General features: G+C 36.1%; 1 protein-coding gene across 2 annotated transcripts in view; it reads left to right on the plus strand.

The window, feature by feature from the left end:
* The window catches only part of CHSY3 (chondroitin sulfate synthase 3), a 286394-nt gene extending 275563 nt beyond the window's left edge, over positions 1–10831 (plus strand). For both annotated transcript variants that reach the window (XM_045394201.3, XM_005557683.5), the window contains one exon: positions 8431–10831. In XM_045394201.3, coding sequence (XP_045250136.1) covers positions 8431–8450 — 20 coding nt within the window. In that variant the 3' untranslated portion in view covers positions 8451–10831. The remainder of the gene's footprint in view (positions 1–8430) is intronic.
* Positions 10832–18679: the final 7848 nt, after the last annotated feature.

Consider the following 18679-nt stretch of genomic DNA (forward strand, 5'->3'; position numbering starts at 1 on the left):
CGTACATTTAATGTAGATACGATACTCCTTTTATTTTAATAACAGTTTCTTAAATTGTATCTTTATGTCTTCTGTTTTATTTTTTTTTCACTCTAAGTATGTTTTTGGCTTTTCTTAGCCTACCCTCCTATCAGTATGATTTCTCTTTCAACTGTCATTAACTCTTTATTTCTATTTCATTTTCCTTAGTTTTCCTAATTTCTGCCCTTCTATACCTTAATAATAGCTTTCCACAGTGTGTGTTTTTTTCTGATTTTATTTTCATGCCTGTGATAGACTTTATTTTTTAATTATTTCTTTATTTCTTTGTTCTTTGAGCTGACATTTCATCTTAGCATCACACCCCTGAGATCTTATATTTCTGCTTTGTTGTTTATGAAGATAGAGGCAGATGCTTCATACATTTTCAAAAACAGGTGCCTAATGTTTTTCTCAATTTCATGGCTTTTTTTCTGGGGGGAAAAGGCAGTGGTAGTTTTTCATCTAATTTTTTTTGATACTTCGTGTCAGTGTTACACTGTTTTTCTTTTTTAGATAAATGACTCATCTCTGAAAAAAACTGCATTATTCCTGGACAAGCTATTCACCATAGATTTATTTTGGTAGGAGTGTTTGCTATAATTCTTAGCTTGCTGATTTCCACAAAGAAAAGACATAGATTTTCTCTGCTGCTTCAGATTAAACCTGCTTCATGAAGCTAGGGTTTAAGTGTTTAATTCTTTCTGTACCTCTGTCTTTTCTACTTCTCTGAAACCAAATGTTGCCATCAGGGTTTATTTTGCCTGCCCAGCTCACCTGAGTTCCTGAACTTGGAGTTGTAAATGTAGAGTATGTTTTAGGCCCTACATTTTCAGACAGTGTATTTTCTTGGTACTTTCTGAGATCTACTATCCTTGAACCCTTTGGGCACTGACATTGATCTACTTAGCCTCTTATTTCCACCTATTTCCAAATGATCCTGCCCAACCTCAGAAGCTTTTGGAAATTCCAAAAATATTTTGGTGACTAAAGGTATTTTGGTGACTATGTATTATTCCATCTCTTTGTTTTTAAAGCTAGAGTTAGCGGTATTTTATTTTTAGCATTCCCTATTGTTTTCTAAATAGCCTCATCAATGTATAATTTACATTCCACAAAATTTTCTCCTTATATGTACTACATTTTACTGATATTTGATAAGTTTATACAGTTACACAATCATTACCACAATCTAGTTTTACAAACTTTCCATTGCTCCGAAAGTTACCTTGTGCCTGTTAGTAATCAACTCCTAACCGTTTTGTTTTTGTTTTTGTTTCTTTTTAAGATTTTGAAGTTTCTCATTTAAGACTGGGCATGGTGCCTCATGCCTGTAATCCCAGACCTTGGGAGGCTGAGGTGGGAGGATGATTTGAGCCAAGAAGTCCAAGACCAGCCTAGGCAACATAGTGAGACCCAACTCTACAAAAAAAAAAAAAAAATTGAAAAATTAGCCAGGTGCAGTGGCATGCTACTCAGGAGGCTGAGGTGGGAGGATTGCTTGAGCCCAGGAGCACTGCAATGAGCAGAGATCAGGCCACTGCATTCCAGCCTGGGCGACAGAGTGAGAGCCCATCTCAAGAAAACCAAAAAAAAAAGTTTCTCATTTATATAGCTATGATCATTTCAGAAATGACCTATGCTATGTTTTCATTATTAATAATTCTAAGAAGGGTAATGAAAGTTTAATACGGTAGAAGACTAAATAATTCAACATACAACTGCCTCTTGGCATTTATTCTTCTTCTGTTAGGTTTTTTATAGAAGATTTTCCTAGAGCCTCTCAGATAATCTTTCTCAGAGGGTGAGATCATGTGTGATACACTTAAAGCACTGGCGTCAGTTGGGACACACTGGTGTTCATTGCTGCTGTGATTTTGTTGTTGTGAAATGATTTTTCTTTGCAGTGTAATGTTCTGGAGGTTCCATGAAATCAACTGATAATTCTTTAAAGGAAATGAAGCCAGCGTAAACTAGAGGTTCTTAATTATTTCAAGCAAATTAATATAATTTTTAAAATAAATTTTACACGCTTTTTTCTTAGAACAATGTTACTACATTCAAAATGTATCACGATCTATAGCAAAACTGAAAATCATGAGAATTCTAGTTTTAATTTTATTCTCATCACTCTCAGTAGACACTTGGTTGAATAATTCTGTTTCCATGAATTGTAGTTTTCTGAAATCCCCACAATAATTTGTGTTTCTCATAGTAAGGCACCTAAATGGCATGCTAGATGCATTGAAATACTGAGTATGTGGCCAAATTTATAATTATTCCCATGCATTTCCATAAATGAACAAAGATGAATTAAGTGAACTAAAGGGTATGAATCTCATTCTCTGAAGACTCCTAGCTAAAAAGCACAATCTCAGAAGGAGGTTTGTTAAAGTGCTATTTACACACAGCTGTCATTTATTGAGTGCATTCTATTCGCCAGACACAACACTAAGCACTTTATATAGTTTTTTAAATTTAATAATGCTTCAATCTCCTTTGAGATATTTGACATTTTCCCATTTTATAGAGAAGGAGACTGAGATTTAGACTGGAGGCTTAGAAATGGTGAGGCAAGTATTCAAATCCATATCCTGATTCCATAGCCAAGCTTTTAAACATTCTCCCTTTTATCTTGCATAAATTGGACATCCCTCTATAGCAAATTAGGATATGCTCTATGATTCTTAATGGCAAATAACATAAATTTGGGATGCACTCATCATTTCTACCTAGAGTATGTATGAATGCACTGCTTTTAAAGATTGTCCCGGCCGGACGCGGTGGCTCACACCTGTAATCCCAGCACTTTGGGAGGCCAAGGCGGGCGGATCACGAGGTCAGCAGATCGAGACCATCCTGGCTAACACGGTGAAACCCCGTCTCTACTAAAAATACAAAAAATTAGCCAGGCATGGTGGCGGGCGCCTGTAGTCCCAGCTACTAGGGAGGCTGAGGCAGGAGAATGGCATGAACCCGGGAGGTGGAGCTTGCAGTGAGCCGAGATGGCACCACTGTACTCCAGGTTGGGCGACAGAGCGAGACTCCATCTCAAACAAAAAAAAATCATCCCTACCACTGTCTTTCCTCATTTATGATATTTATGCAAAGGGATATGTTGGCAACATAAGCACCATATAGACAGCAGAAATGATGATGTAAGTTACTTAGACATTTCAATACTAAAATATTATTTATTTTATAACATAATGTCATTTTTATCAAATTGTGTGCGATTAATCACTTCAATATCACTAAAGGAGCTGGACAAGCCTGCAATTTAACAGCTCACTCCTGAGCAATTTTTAAAATTTATTTTAGCATTTATCCTTTTCTTAGTAATGTAAAGCATGCCCTAAGAAAGAATAGTTTCAGAGAGCCAATATTCTTTAGAGATGGTATAATTAGTCATTTATACATGATCAGAATTTGTTTTACCTTCCTACATAGAAAGAAAAAAATCCTTGGGATGTTACATAGTGTAAAATATTGAAGCAATTTTAGGTAAAACATATTAATACTACACAAATTGAGATATATAGCCCACTGCAAATTATGGGTATAATTTGATTTAACATTGATCAAAAGTTTCATATTAAAGTTGTCATGTGTTTTCAGAAAATAAAAAAAAATTGTATGCAACCAAGCTACTGCATCTTAAATCAAGTCCAAAATCTTTCTCAAAGTATCTACTGTTATATTCTTCAAAGGCAAATGATGTTTGTTTATCTGTTAGTAAAAATTTTTCCAAGTTTAGAAAATGAATCAGGTGAAATACCGTGGGTAAAGAATCTGCCATGGTATTAGTCATCTCCCTTTTAAGTCACCTTCTCTGGGAAAATCTCTCTGGTATCTTCTCTCTCTCTCTCTCTCTCTCTCTCTCTCTCTCTCTGTGTGTGTGTGTGTGTGTGTGTGTGTGTGTGTGTGTGTCTCTCTTTCTCTCTTTTTCTGTCTCTCTATCTCTCTGTCTGTCTCTGTCTCTCTCTCCAAGCCCACATATCCACACACATTTATGAACATACATATATATGCATACTTTCAAAATAAATCCTTCATTAATTGGAGTATAGCAGATAAGTGTATCTTAAGCAGCAGTTCAGTGAGTGTTCACACCTTAAATGTACACATATGACCACTACCTGGATAAATAAAAGAACATTACCAGCACTACTCCAGAAGCTTCTCTTTTTTTTTTTTTTTTTTTTTTAGATTTCCCGGACTGCTGTGGATTTATTTTTATGTATATAGTTCTGACATTTCTTTTTTTTTTTTTTCATTATACTTTTAAGTGCTAGGGTATATGTGCACAATGTGCAGGTTTGTTACATATGTATACATGTGCCATGTTGGTGTGCTGTACCCATTAACTCATCATTTACATTAGGTATATCTCCTAATGCTATCCCTCCCCCCACCCCTACCCCATGACAGGCCTCAGTGTGTGATGTTCCCCTTCCTGTGTCCAAGTGTTCTCATTGTTCAATTCCCACCTATGAGTGAGAACATGTGGTACTTCGTTTTTTGTCCTTGAGATAGTTTGCTGAGGATGGTGGTTTCCAGCTTCATCCATGTCCCTACAAAGGACATGAACTCACCCTTTTTTATGGCTGCATAGTATTCCATGGTGTATATGTGTGATGTTTTCTTTATCCAGTCTATCATTGATGGACATTTGGGTTGGTTCCAAGTCTTTGCTATTGTGAATAGTACCACAATAAACGTACGTGTGCATGTGTCTTTATAGCAGCACGATTTATAATCCTTTGGGTATATACCCAGTAATGGGATGACTGGGTCAAATGGTATTTGTAGTTCTAGATCCTTGAGGAATTGCCACACTGTCTTCCACAATGGTTGAACTAGTTTACAGTCCCACCAACAGTGTAAAAGTGTTCTTATGTCTCCACATCCTCTCCAGCACCTGTTGCTTCCTGACTTTTTAATTTTCACCATTCTAACTGGCGTGAGATGGTATCTCATTGTGGTTTTGATTTGCATTTCTCTGATGGTCAGTGACGATGAGCATTTTTTCATGTGTCTGTTGGCTGCATAAGTGTCTTCTTTTGAGAAGTGTCTGTTCATATTCTTCACCCACTTTTTGATGTTTTTTTATTTCTTGTAAATTTGTTTTGAGTTCTTTGTAGATTCTGGATATTAGCCCTTTGTCAGATGAGTAGATTGCAAAATTTTTCTCCTGTTCTGTAGGTTGCCTGTTCACTATGATGGTAGTTTCTCTTACTGTGCAGAAGCTCTTTAGTTTAATTAAATTCCATATGTCAATTTTGGCTTTCGTTGCCATTTCTTTTGGTGTTTTAGACGTGAAGTGCTTCACAGCCAATATCATACTTAATGGGCAAAACCAGGAAACATTCCCTTTGAAAACTGGCCCAAGACAGGGATTCCCTCTCTCACCCCTCCAATTCAACATAATGTTGGAAGTCCTGGCCACGGCAATCAGGCAGGAGAAAGAAATAAAGGGTATTCAATTGGAAAAGAGGAAGTGAAATTGTCCCTGTTTGCAGATGACATGATTGTATATTTAGAAAACCCATTTGCAGATGACATGATTGTATATTTAGAAAACCCCATTCTCTTAACCCAAAATCTCCTTAACCTGATAAGCAACTTCAGCAAAGTCTCAGCATACAAAATCAATGTGCAACAATCACAAGCTTTCTTATACACCAATAACAGACAAACAGAGAGCGAAATAATGAGTAAACTCCCATTTACAATTGCTTCACAGAGAATAAAATACCGAGGTATCCAACTTACAAGGGATGTGAAGGACCTCTTCAAGGAGAACTACAAAACCTCTTGATTCTTGATCATTATTCCAACAGCAAACCGTATAGGTTAGCTTACCTGTTTCTGAATTTCACATAAATGGAATCATACAAAGTGTATTATTTTGTTATATGGCTTCTTTCATTTGTTTGTGAGATTCATCCATGTTGTGAGTAGTATTTCAAGTATTTAATTGACGTATTGTTTTTCATTACATGAATATACTACATTTATTCTGTTCTTGATGTAAATTTAGGTTATTTTCAGTTTTGGAGTATGAATAATGCAGCTATAAAAATTCTTCTATATATATGTAGGTGTATGTATGTATTTATATATGTATTTCTATTGGGCATATATCTAAGAGAGAACTACTGAGTCATAGGGAATATGTATGTTCATTTTAGTTGATACGCGTTTTCTCAGTGATAGAACCAAGTTACATTCTCACTAGCAGTGTAAGAGAGTTCCAAACCTTCCAGTGCCTTGACAATGCATGGTATTATCTTTCTGTTTAGCTTTAGCCATTTTTTTGTGGATCCATCATGTTATCGCATTGTCATTTTAAGTTGCTTTACCTTGATGATGAATAAAGTAGAGAATGTTTTTATATCTCTGTTGAGTATTTACATACTCTTTTGTGAAGTACTCTTTCAAGTTTTCTTTCCCATTTTTCTGTTAGATTTGTCCTTCCTTTTTTCCTTATTTGTACAAGTTTATTATTTATTCTGGGAACTGGTTCTTTTTCATAAAATCTATTGAAATTTTTTTCTCCAGCTCTGTAATTGCCCTTTTTAATTTTCCTAATGGTGTTTTTAAAGAACAAAGTTCTTAATTTTAACATAATGCAAGGTATTAGTCTGTTTTAATGGTTAGTGCCTTATGCCCTATTTACAAAATCTTCACCTACCCTAAAGTCATGCAGATATTTTCATGTAAGTTTTAGAAACTTTTTAAAGCCTTTTTCTAAAATAAACCTTTATATTTACATCGACAGGTCATCCATTGTAGGATGTAGGAGATCAGTTTTTACTTTTTTCCCTTATATGAATATCCAACTGATCTGGCACTAATTACTTAAAAGACCACCCTTTCTCCAAACTGTAAGCTCTATTTTATATTTCTATTACTTTGCTAAATTTTTTCAAGTCTCTTCTTCCTACGTTTTTCACAAATCTCTTTTTATGCTTCTTGCAATATGTCTATCAATGATTTTATTTTTTTCTCCCTTTTTTCTTTAGCTCTGCCAGTTTAGTTTTTATCTTTTTTAAGCTTATTTGTCTATTAATTGAGTTATTTTTTTGAAGAGGCGGTTTTGTTTTTTAAATTTGTGTACAATTTGTACCTGCTTCTGATGAGTATTCTTAAGTTTGCAGTATTTCTTTCTTCTTATTCATCAGTATATTTGCAGACATCTCATGATGCTGCTGGCCTTTTTTCTTCCTTTTCACCTTTTTCTCCTCATCCCATCTTTTTTCTTCTTTTTCTTCTTCATAATCACTTATCTTGAGTGGGTATAATGGAGGTATCTTAATTGACTAGCAGAAAAGGAAGAATCAGCTGGTGGTTTGAACTTTGTCCTCATAACTACATTTTTTTTTTCATTTTTGTTTCTGCCTGAACTAGTGAATTTGTTCTAGACTAGCAGAAAGCCTTTTTGTTTCATAAGGGTGTCAAGCATGTCTATTTTGGATATGATACTTTACATCAGGAGTGTAGATCAGTATAGTTTCTGTTTCACCTTATCTTACCAAGAACTTACTCTGTAAAAATAGTATATCAGGATGCTAAATGAAATTTAAGACTCCCCTGGCAAATAACCTCTTACTGTCATTCCAAACAACAGGTCACTGGTTTTCCTCCTTAGGGTGAATTCCTTATTTTGGAAGACTCATGCTGTGTCCATTCTGACTCTCTGCTTCTCCATGATCTGTTATGGGGTTATGGACATAGTCAATTCTTGTTTTATGTATAGCTAGAGGTTCATTTGCAATATTTGAGCCTATGAACCTGACATTTATGCTCTCACTCGTATATAGAAATAAAAAGTTGATTTCATAGGACTAGAGAGTGGAATGTTGGTTACCAGGGGCTGAGTCAGCTGGAGAGAGGGGTTGGGGAGATTTTTGACAAATGATACCACATTTCAGTTAGATAGGAGGAATAAATTCAAGTGATCTCTTGAATAACATGATCACTATAGTTAATAACAATATATTGTATACTTTAAAATGCTGGAAAAAATAGATGATAAATGTTCTCACCACAATAATAACTACGTGAGGTAATGAATACATCAATTAGCTAGATTTACTCATCCCACTATATATATACATATATATACACGTATATATATAGTGGGAAGTGTGTGTGTGTGTATATATATATACACGCACTTCAAAACATGTGGTACATGATAAGTACATGGAATTTCATCTACCAATTACAAATAATAAAACTATTTTAATTTTTTAAAATATAAATATTATAAACCATTTTTGTTATGAAATACGATACCAAAAATGTATTAACTATTTTCATTTAGATGCTTTAGTTTATTGCTGGTTTTCTTTTTAAATAAATCTTTTAAAATTAATCCTGATTTTTTTTAATTTTACTTTTCAGATGCAACAACTGTTCCATGAAAATTATGAACACAATCGGAAGGGTTACATCCAAGACCTTCACAATAGCAAAATCCATGCAGCTATAACACTTCACCCCAACAAAAGACCTGCATACCAATACAGGCTGCATAATTACATGCTCAGCCGCAAAATTTCTGAACTTCGCTACCGCACCATCCAGCTCCACAGGGAGAGTGCCCTGATGAGCAAGCTCAGTAACACAGAAGTGAGCAAAGAGGACCAGCAGCTGGGAGTGATACCTTCTTTCAACCACTTCCAGCCTCGGGAGAGAAATGAAGTGATAGAATGGGAGTTCCTGACAGGGAAGCTCCTATACTCAGCAGCTGAGAACCAGCCCCCTCGACAGAGCCTCAGTAGCATTTTAAGAACAGCACTGGATGACACTGTCCTACAGGTAATGGAGATGATCAACGAGAATGCCAAGAGCAGAGGACGGCTCATTGACTTCAAGGAAATTCAGTATGGCTACCGTAGAGTTAACCCCATGCACGGGGTGGAGTACATTTTGGATTTGCTCCTTTTATACAAAAGACACAAGGGAAGGAAACTGACTGTGCCAGTGAGACGTCATGCCTATCTTCAGCAGTTGTTCAGCAAGCCTTTCTTCAGAGAAACCGAAGAGCTAGATGTCAACAGTCTTGTGGAGAGTATTAACAGTGAAACTCAATCATTCTCCTTTATATCTAATTCTTTAAAGATATTATCCTCTTTTCAAGGTGCCAAAGAAATGGGAGGGCACAATGAAAAGAAAATACACATTCTCGTTCCTCTCATCGGAAGATATGACATTTTCTTGAGATTCATGGAGAACTTTGAAAACATGTGTCTTATCCCAAAGCAGAATGTAAAGTTGGTCATTATCCTTTTCAGTAGGGATTCTGGCCAAGATTCCAGCAAGCATATTGAGCTGATAAAAGGATACCAGAACAAATACCCCAAAGCAGAAATGACCCTGATCCCAATGAAGGGAGAGTTTTCCAGAGGTCTTGGTCTTGAAATGGCTTCTGCCCAGTTTGACAATGACACTTTGCTGCTATTTTGTGATGTTGACTTGATCTTCAGAGGAGACTTTCTCCAACGATGTAGAGACAATACAATTCAGGGACAACAGGTGTACTATCCCATCATATTTAGCCAGTATGACCCAAAGGTAACAAATGGGGGAAATCCTCCCACTGATGATTACTATGTATTCTCAAAAAAGACTGGATTTTGGAGAGACTATGGATATGGAATCACCTGTATTTACAAAAGTGATCTTCTAGGTGCAGGTGGATTTGATACCTCAATACAAGGCTGGGGACTAGAAGATGTAGATCTCTACAATAAAGTCATTCTATCTGGCTTAAGGCCCTTTAGAAGTCAAGAAGTAGGAGTGGTGCATATTTTCCATCCAGTTCATTGTGATCCTAACTTGGACCCTAAGCAGTATAAGATGTGCTTAGGATCCAAGGCAAGTACTTTTGCCTCAACCATGCAACTGGCTGAACTCTGGCTAGAAAAACATTTGGGTGTCAGGTACAATCGAACTCTCTCCTGACAGTCCAGGCAACACATTTTGCCTTTTTAAAGGGGAGTTTACCTCATTGTTGGTTGTTGTTATTTTTATTTTATTGTTATTTTTATTATTATTATTGTAATAATTTTATTTTGTTGTCCTGGTCTTAAACTACTCTTGGTTGTCTTCCTAAGGGTGTTTTTTGACCTCAAGCAAGAAGAGTCTGCAGTTCACTGATGTTTCAGATTTCTACTGAAGTCAATATGTGTTATTACTTTTATATATCTTTATTTGAGATTGAGTTAAATCATGGCAATCAAAATGACTTTTGAAACTCATTCATCACAAGAGACAGCTTAGAAGAATGTTCTCTTTGGGCTTAAAGATGCAATATCGACTTTTATTTGGTTTCTCAAACTCAATGTGATACAAATATTTACTGGTGAAAGGTACCACAAAAGTGCTTTATGCTTCCTATGGGGAAGGGACTCTGTAACATAAACTTGAGTTTTGTAATTTATACAAGGACTTAAATATATAGACAATAATTTTCTTCATCTTTAGAATTTTTAAAGTAAATGAACACCTATGATTGTATGTTTATTTTTTAAAAAAAGTTTTAAAAATTGAGGAGTTTTGTTCCACAAGCAACCGGTACTGGCTACCCTGGTCTTATGACAATTATGAGCTCCTCACAACTGTCTGCTATAAATGCGAATGAACTTTATTTTCTCAAGGAAATATGATTTAATTAAATATTCATGTACATTTTAGAAGCTTTATGAAATAATGTCCTTCATTTGCTGGCAAGAAGATAAAATATGACAGAACCTGTTTATTTAAAATAAAACACAGGTATAGCAGTATTCTTTTTCAAAAATGCCGACAAGGTTTTGTTGTTTCCTTTTACTCATACTTGATACGTTTCTGTTCATACTCACCAAAATATGCTTGCTGAGCAGGCTTGAAAAGTTAACAAGGGATTATGGTATGCTGTTTGTATTATTATCCTGGAAAACCTAGCCTTCATAGGTGATTAACTGAGCAATTTCTTTTCTTTTTTTTTTTTTTTTTTTTGAGACAGAGTTTCGCTCTGTCACCCAGGCTGGAGTGCAGTGGCTGGATCTCAGCTCACTGCAAGCTCCGCCTCCCGGGTTCACGCCATTCTCCTGCCTCAGCCTCCCGAGTAGCTGGGCCTACAGGCGCCCACCACCTCGCTCGGGTAGTTTTTCGTGTTTTTTAGTAGAGACAGGGTTTCACCGTGTTAGCCAGGATGGTCTCGATCTCCTGACCTCATGATCCGCCTGTCTCGGCCTCCCAAAATGCTGGGATTACAGGCTTGAGCCACCGCTCCCGGCCGAGCAATTTCTTTACTCAATAATTTACGATCTGGGAGAAACCTCCTTCCTCAATCTCTTCAGCTTTGGGATCAAGCGAACCCAAGAACAGCTCAAAACTTGCCTTTAATATGAGTTGGTAGGTCTCTCAAAAGTCACTGGGGAAATGATTAATATCACATCAATTTTATAAAACACATCAGGAAATATCTCATTTAGCTTTACATATCATTCTTTCTTTGACCTGGATCAGTGGTGTCCAGTTTCTAGAAAAGCATAATTGGGTTAAAGAAGTATAAGAGAAAATGAACATCCATGCAAAGGAGTGTCATTAAGGCATATTGTAAAAGTCTTATTTTGTAAATAGGTAATACATTTGCATGGTTCCAAAATCAAACAAAATTTTTAAATATCTAAAGTTGTTGTCCCCACTCCCCATCCACCCATATCTGTCACCTGACCACACATGACCATTGTTTGGGCTGTGTGAGTGGTTTGTGCATGTCTTTCTAGAGTTTCTGAAGCACAAATTTTATTTTTTTAACCCTCTATACACAAAATGTAGTATATTATACATATTGTTCTGTACTTTGATGTTCTGTTTCTACTTAATGAAAAAATAATTTGCATCAAAATTTATTTAAGTGATTGTTGTAAATTGTTGCCTTTAGTTTTATTGAATGCCATGAGGCCACATATCATTTGCGTTGGTGATGGATTCCTTACATATTGACAATCTCTTTTACTGAAGACATTTTGGGAGCCTTAACAAATATCATTGCTTAATATTAGGACAAACAGGATGGCAGTATCCTTAACTATAACTTGTAATCTTAATAATGTCAAATTCATTAGAAAATAATTAATGGAATTTTTAGATATTAAAATGCTCATCTTGACAGGGCCAACAATTCAAAATTGATCTCTGCTCTAATATTGTCTCTGACTTTCACAAACCCTCACTCTAATAACTTACTTTGCTATATTACAAGACTTAGCTCTCTTGCAGGTTTTATTTTCCTGAACACTAAATATTTTAACATTCAGTAAACATAGTCATCTGGGAAGATCTATTACCAAATAATAAGCATTAAGTATTTTGTTAATGAAGAAAGGAAATCAGGGACTGATCTTTAACTCAGACAAATGAAATAAGAAGGAGTTTTACAGAGGTAATAAATGTAAAGGCCTAGTTTAAAACTCCAAGACTTAGAGAGTTATGAAGCAGCTGCCAGGGGATGAAGTGGCATTCTGTATTATATGATGAAACCATGCTGATGAAACCAGGGAATACAGAGACCTCATTTGAACTTAATTACACATATATACACTCTACTGTTAGTATACTTTAAATCTATTACATAATTTTGCATTCAGCCTTCATATAATCTTTTACAGGCAATGCAGTATTACCTCACTGAATATATGGGGAGAATGATGATAGTAAAATTGAGTGTTTTTCTATCCATGTAGTATCAATTACCTAAAGCCTTTAAGTTTGAAGGGCAAGACACTATGAATGCAACCAAAAAAGCACAATATATGCAGGTGAAGTAGTCCATACATTGTAGTGTTACCTTATTTGGATAGCTGTAGATGTTCTGTTTCAATGTCACCCCAAGAATAATTTCATCAGCCTTCAATGTCTTCTTACTGCTCATCTGCTGTCCACTCAGCACCACACTATGCATTTTATTTTTAAGTTTAGTCCTCAGAACAATTCTTAGAATATTGGTATTACTTTCTTCATTAAACAGATATGGAAACTGAAGCCACACATGGTTAAGTAACTTGTCCCGGGTTCACACAGTTGGTATGCTGTAGAGGTAAGATTTAAACAAAAGCCTGTCTGAATCTGAAGCCCCTGTTTTTTCACTCTGCCTCATGGCTTCTCAGTTGCTAGAGGGATGTAGAAAACAATGGGAGCGAGTGCAAAAGGCCTCCTGACATGCACATGTGAGATCCACTAGTCAGTTTGCTCCTGCTGAACACTCTTTCTGGGCAGAGCTAAATTTGTGGATGTTTGCTCAGTTAAAGCCTCTTCCGGATTTAATCTCAAGCATCTACCACTTTGCTAGATCCTTCTGTGTACCATTGTGTCAGGGAAGGGTAGAGTTTTTCTGTCTACCTGCTCAAACATGGCTGAACTTCAGCAAGGAAAAAAACTGTCCAGAAGTTCTGATGGATGCCAACAATATCCCTTCTATATCATCTCAGCCCCTGAGTGTAGAAACTGTTCACACTGATGAACACCACCAAGTAATTGCTTGACTCTTTCTGTCACTTTACCCATATGGACTTGGTATAATCAATGTTATCAGTGCTGAAATAGTTCTCAATTTAAGAGTTGAGCCCATTATGCCTAGTTAATAGATACGGAACTACAGGAAGGAAACACTCAAATGTGTAGACTGGTAGTCCAAACAAGAGAATAAATATTCCCTGAAAAGGTAGATTAGGAAGTTTCTTTGTTTTTAGCATATGAAACCTGGAGACCATCTCTAGACAGCAGCCCCATGACTGGGCTACTCTCATTTCATTTCCAGAGGAGCCCTGGAAAGTTCTTTCTTCTAGGAGTAGGGTTCACCAGATAAGGTTCCCTTCTAATAGTTTCAGATTGCTCACATGAGAGGCTGTGGGCCTGCCTACCCTGTTGAACCCTCAGCTAGGACTTCCTTGTCCTGGGGACTATATTCTAAGGTAGACCTGGATCTAGAAAGAGATTGCTGTCTCTCTTCCTTTCTTCTTCCTACCCAACAGAAAACATGCTTATGCTGGTAAAATATAAATAACCAACAGAATATTTGTAGCTTCATATTACCTTCATGATAAGATTTATATGGAGAAATTAAGGTTTCGACATATTTTACATTATATGATCAAGCTACGTTTATTTCCCTGCTACCTCCTGCTAAGTCACTGTACCTGTGACCCTACAAGTTACAGGAACCTTGTGTGCCTTATCCTAGCAATATCTCTATCTAAGAGTAGATACTGGTAATCTGAAGACTACTGGTAATCTGAAGAATTGTCCACTTAATCTCTCATTTGTGCTTAATTGTTGATGGCACAATCTCTTCAGGAAGTAGCCTGCAATTGTGGATATTACAGAGTGAATGAGAAAAACGGTGTCTTTAGGGACAATACAAGAATTTGTTATCAGTTCTTAGTGCTGTTTACTTGCCTACCTTCCCCATTCACATTCTTATTAGCATCTTAATCCCTGTCAAACATACAGTGTTGGAGCATTCTGCCTGTGCTGAGGCCAGGAGCCTCCTAGACCTCTGTTTTCAACTAGTGGCAATAGTGGTGCCAGGTTGGAGCCTCTGGATATGCCAGTGTGGTTCTGCCTCTGTCTGCCCCACAGCCTCCTTCACATGCTGGCTGTGCTGCCAAGCTTGCCACGACAGACGGTGGGAATGATGTGAGGGACCGGCAATGACTCATGCTCCCAGGTGGTGATACAGTCAGCATCTGCATCAAGCAACAAACTACTTGGCACTGGCACAAAGTGCCAGGATATTCTATTGTCAACTTCAATTTGACACCCAGTTGTCCATTTCCCTCTTCCTTTCTGATCTCAAAAACTGCCAAAGTCTAAGACATATTTTGGATTTCACTCCATGCAGGATTTTATTTCAATCAAATTCAATCAATATGTATTGTGTTTGTAGGTTGGTGTCAATGCTGAGATTCTTCAGTTTTGTTATCCATTATGCATGGGTACACTTTTGCTATTCCTTTACCATCCAACCCCCATCTTTATAGACTTAATTCTGGAGGATTTGGTGAACATCATATTAGAATGGTAAAATTGTATATTAAATGGTCCTATTGTTAAAAGACTTCCAACAGAAAAAAAAAAAAAAACAGTAACAACAACAACAAAGAAACCACAATACTTGCTCATATCTGTAATGTTAACTGATTAGCAAATATTTATTGGAACTTGTTTGGGAACAATACTCTCAAGTGGAAACTCCTAGACTGTGAAAACATGCATCATCTGGAAGCAAACCTCTCAGTACTATTAGGCCTCCTTCCTTGGGACTGTTTTCCATCTCTTTCTCAGTTCTCCCACAGCCACTATCCCTCAGTCTCCCACAAACACAGTTTCTTATTTTGTCCAAGTGGGGCTAAGTGTGTGTACAAACCAAATGGAATCTAAGTCCTACAGTTGAATTTCAAATACAGACATGAATCTACCTCAGTTGTTCCATTTTGATTCTTGCAACAAAGGTTCAAATTGACATTGGTCAAAAATAACTAAGTTAATATAAAAATGAAAAATACCTTCAACTGTAGGGTTTGCCACCATCCCAATACAAGGTTCATATAAAAATGAAAATAAATACCTCCAATCATAGGGTTTGCCACCAGCTCCAATCATTTTTAATATGTAACCTATTAAATGCTCTGTCACCACAATGACTCTCAAGCTCTTTTCCCTTTCTCTTCCATACCCACCAAAGTGGATCCAACACCTACTTCTAAAAGAAGTATCTTTAATAGTAAAGAAGCAAAATGTTAAAGACATGGTACTAAGAAAATGCATTATTTTCTGCTTTTTAACTTGACTCCTAGTCTTCATACCATTCTAACATGTTGATGACCTACTTTAAAATTTTTTTTCTTTTTTTCCTGCCATTAAGATCTTCCCCGTCTCTCTAACTTAGAAACTAGATGATACAAACTACATGCAGTTTAGACTACAAGTTTTAGTATGAGGATTGAGAAGTTACTATTATATAATTCATGAGCTTGAAGTACAAAGTTAGCATACATTTTTCAACTCTTTTTCTTCAGTCATCTTGGCCTATTTAAAGTGTACTGGAGTATACTTCTTTTTAGTCGACTGGAATGCCAGAGGCTTTTCTACAGCTTCTTGAGTTTTTAGACTAGAAACTGAAGGCAGAGAAGTTTGATCCCCTTCGATTGCTTCCATTTCTCAATTAATCTTTTCAACATTATATTCAGGCTTGTACTTTAATGAAAAAAAGGATTGCATGAAAATAGTTACTGAATTAATTATTCATTTATTTAAAGAAAAAGACTTCATGAATAATATAATGTATATTTTTAGAAACTATCTTGCCTTTGCAAACTAAATAATTCACAATGAATTATATGTTTATATGTATTTTATATTTCTGATAGTTCATTATATTGAATGAGGAATATTAAATAATTATGTTTTAGTTGTCACTGTTTTCTCAATATTGATCATGTTCATAATTTTATATTCTACATAAGACAAACATTTCTTTTAATAAGCCTAAGAGATCAGAAAGGGCATGTGATAAAAATGGAAATAAATTATCACTGCTCATAATCATCATTTTTTTCATTTACACCTGTTTCCACCCAATGTGCAGTCAATTTAGAGAAAGGTCATTTTGTTTTCAAACACTTCTATTTGTTACTTTATACAAGAAGCTACTTCAATAAGGGAGGAGAAAAAGCAAAATGCTTTTATTGTTATTATTTTAGTAGTTACTATTCATTAAGTGCTTACCTATTCTGCACTGTTACTCAGAAAAATTATCTTCTTTGAGCTTCATCAGCTCTAAAGTAGATATCATTATCCCTATTTTACAGGTGAGCAAAATAAATTTCAGAGATTTATTTTGCTCTCAAAAATGACAATGTCTGAATTTGCGCTGGGACTCAACCCAGCTCAAATGTGTTTGGTTCATCTGCCGCAGGTGGACCCAGAAAGTTCATCTGTGTCCAGAGCACATACTTTCGCCAGTATACAGTAAGATAGACAGGATAGAGTATCTACCCATCTACCTTCAGAAATTCTTTAGGGGGTTCTTTAAGCAAGGCTGGTATGTATTTATATTAGTATCAGGTCATTCATGGCATATTTCTGGCAGCAACATTTTCTTCCTTCTTTTATTTCTTTTACTGAGCTAACATACACCAAAGCCTTATTTGAGACAAACGGCCAGTATGACATCTCGTTTTGTTCAAACTACTGTCTCAACAGCATCAATTTACAGTAACTAACTGGATTGTCCATAATGCCACAATTCATGATTTTGCCACATTAAAACATCCTAAAAAATATCATATATTATGAAAATGAGACTCACAGATAGTGGGACATATTTCTACCAGAAAGACTTCAAAACTCCCCAGACTGCATAACTTTTGGAATAAAATCACATGCTTATATGTTTTTTAAACGTATAATTCATTGTGCTTACTTTTCACCTAAATATAAATAAGTTTATCAAACCTATAAGTTTATGCTTCTAAGATGTATGATTCATTGTTTCTACTCTGATGGCTTCTATATAATTTCTTGATTTATTAGTTTATTATTTAATGAAGTAACTTTTGACTGAGTCATATAGAAAAATGTCAAGTGCATTTTTGAAAAAGCAGATATTATGGGGCAATTTATGACAATATTTTTGTTAAGAAAAAAAAGTTCTAGGCCACGAGCGGCAGCTCACACCTGTAATCCCAGCACTTTGGAAGGCCGAGGCAGGTGGATCACTGGAGCTCAGGAGTTCCAGGCCAGCCTGGCCAACACAGTGAGATCTGTCTCTACTAAAAATACAAAAATTATCCAGGCATGGTGGCACAAGCCTGTAATTTCAGCTACTTGGGAGGCTAAGTCACGAGAATAGCTTGAACCCAGGAGGAAGAGGTTGCAGTGAGCCAAGATCATGCCACTGCACTCCAGCCTGGGTGACAGAGTGAGACTCCATCTCAAAACAAACAAACAACAACAACAGCAAAAACTCTATTGTGAATCAGTTGCAGGTACTATTCTCTGAGCATCCTTTATTCAGACAAGAAATTTGAACTTTATATTTCTTTACAAAAAAAAAAAATACTGCATAGAAATTGAGGTCCTTTAAGGAGAATTTCCTAATAAGAAAATTAGTCCCTTACTCCTTCTGTGGTTTTATATATTTTTCTGTATTCTCTTTTTTTCTTGACCTTTTTTTAATACGACTGCCTTCATCTTTATGGAGAAACTTGTTCCTTCACCAGCAATTCTAACCTGTAGTTCTTTTATTTTCCTTGTTCTATGTAGCTGGCTCTCCTCCACGTGGGCAGAATAGCTGAATTCATTTCTCATTCTAATTGGTTTCTTCAGAATCTTTAGAAATTGAAGATATTATAATAGTATAATATTTGGCTGTACATTTAAAATGTTTTTTCCATGGCTATTTCATCAAGTCTTTTTTTTTTTTTTTTTTTTTTTTTTTTAAACTGAGTCTTGCTCTGTTGCCCAGGCTGGAGTGCAGTGGCGCCATCTCGGCTCAGTGCAAGCTCCACTTCCTGGGTTCACGCCATTCTGCCTCAGCCTCCCGAGTAGCTGGGACTACAGGCGCCTGCCACCATGCCCTGCTAATCTTTTTGTATTTTTT

The sequence above is a fragment of the Macaca fascicularis genome, chromosome 6 (assembly GCF_037993035.2).
Source record: "Macaca fascicularis isolate 582-1 chromosome 6, T2T-MFA8v1.1".
NCBI classification, from domain to species: domain Eukaryota; kingdom Metazoa; phylum Chordata; class Mammalia; order Primates; family Cercopithecidae; genus Macaca; species Macaca fascicularis.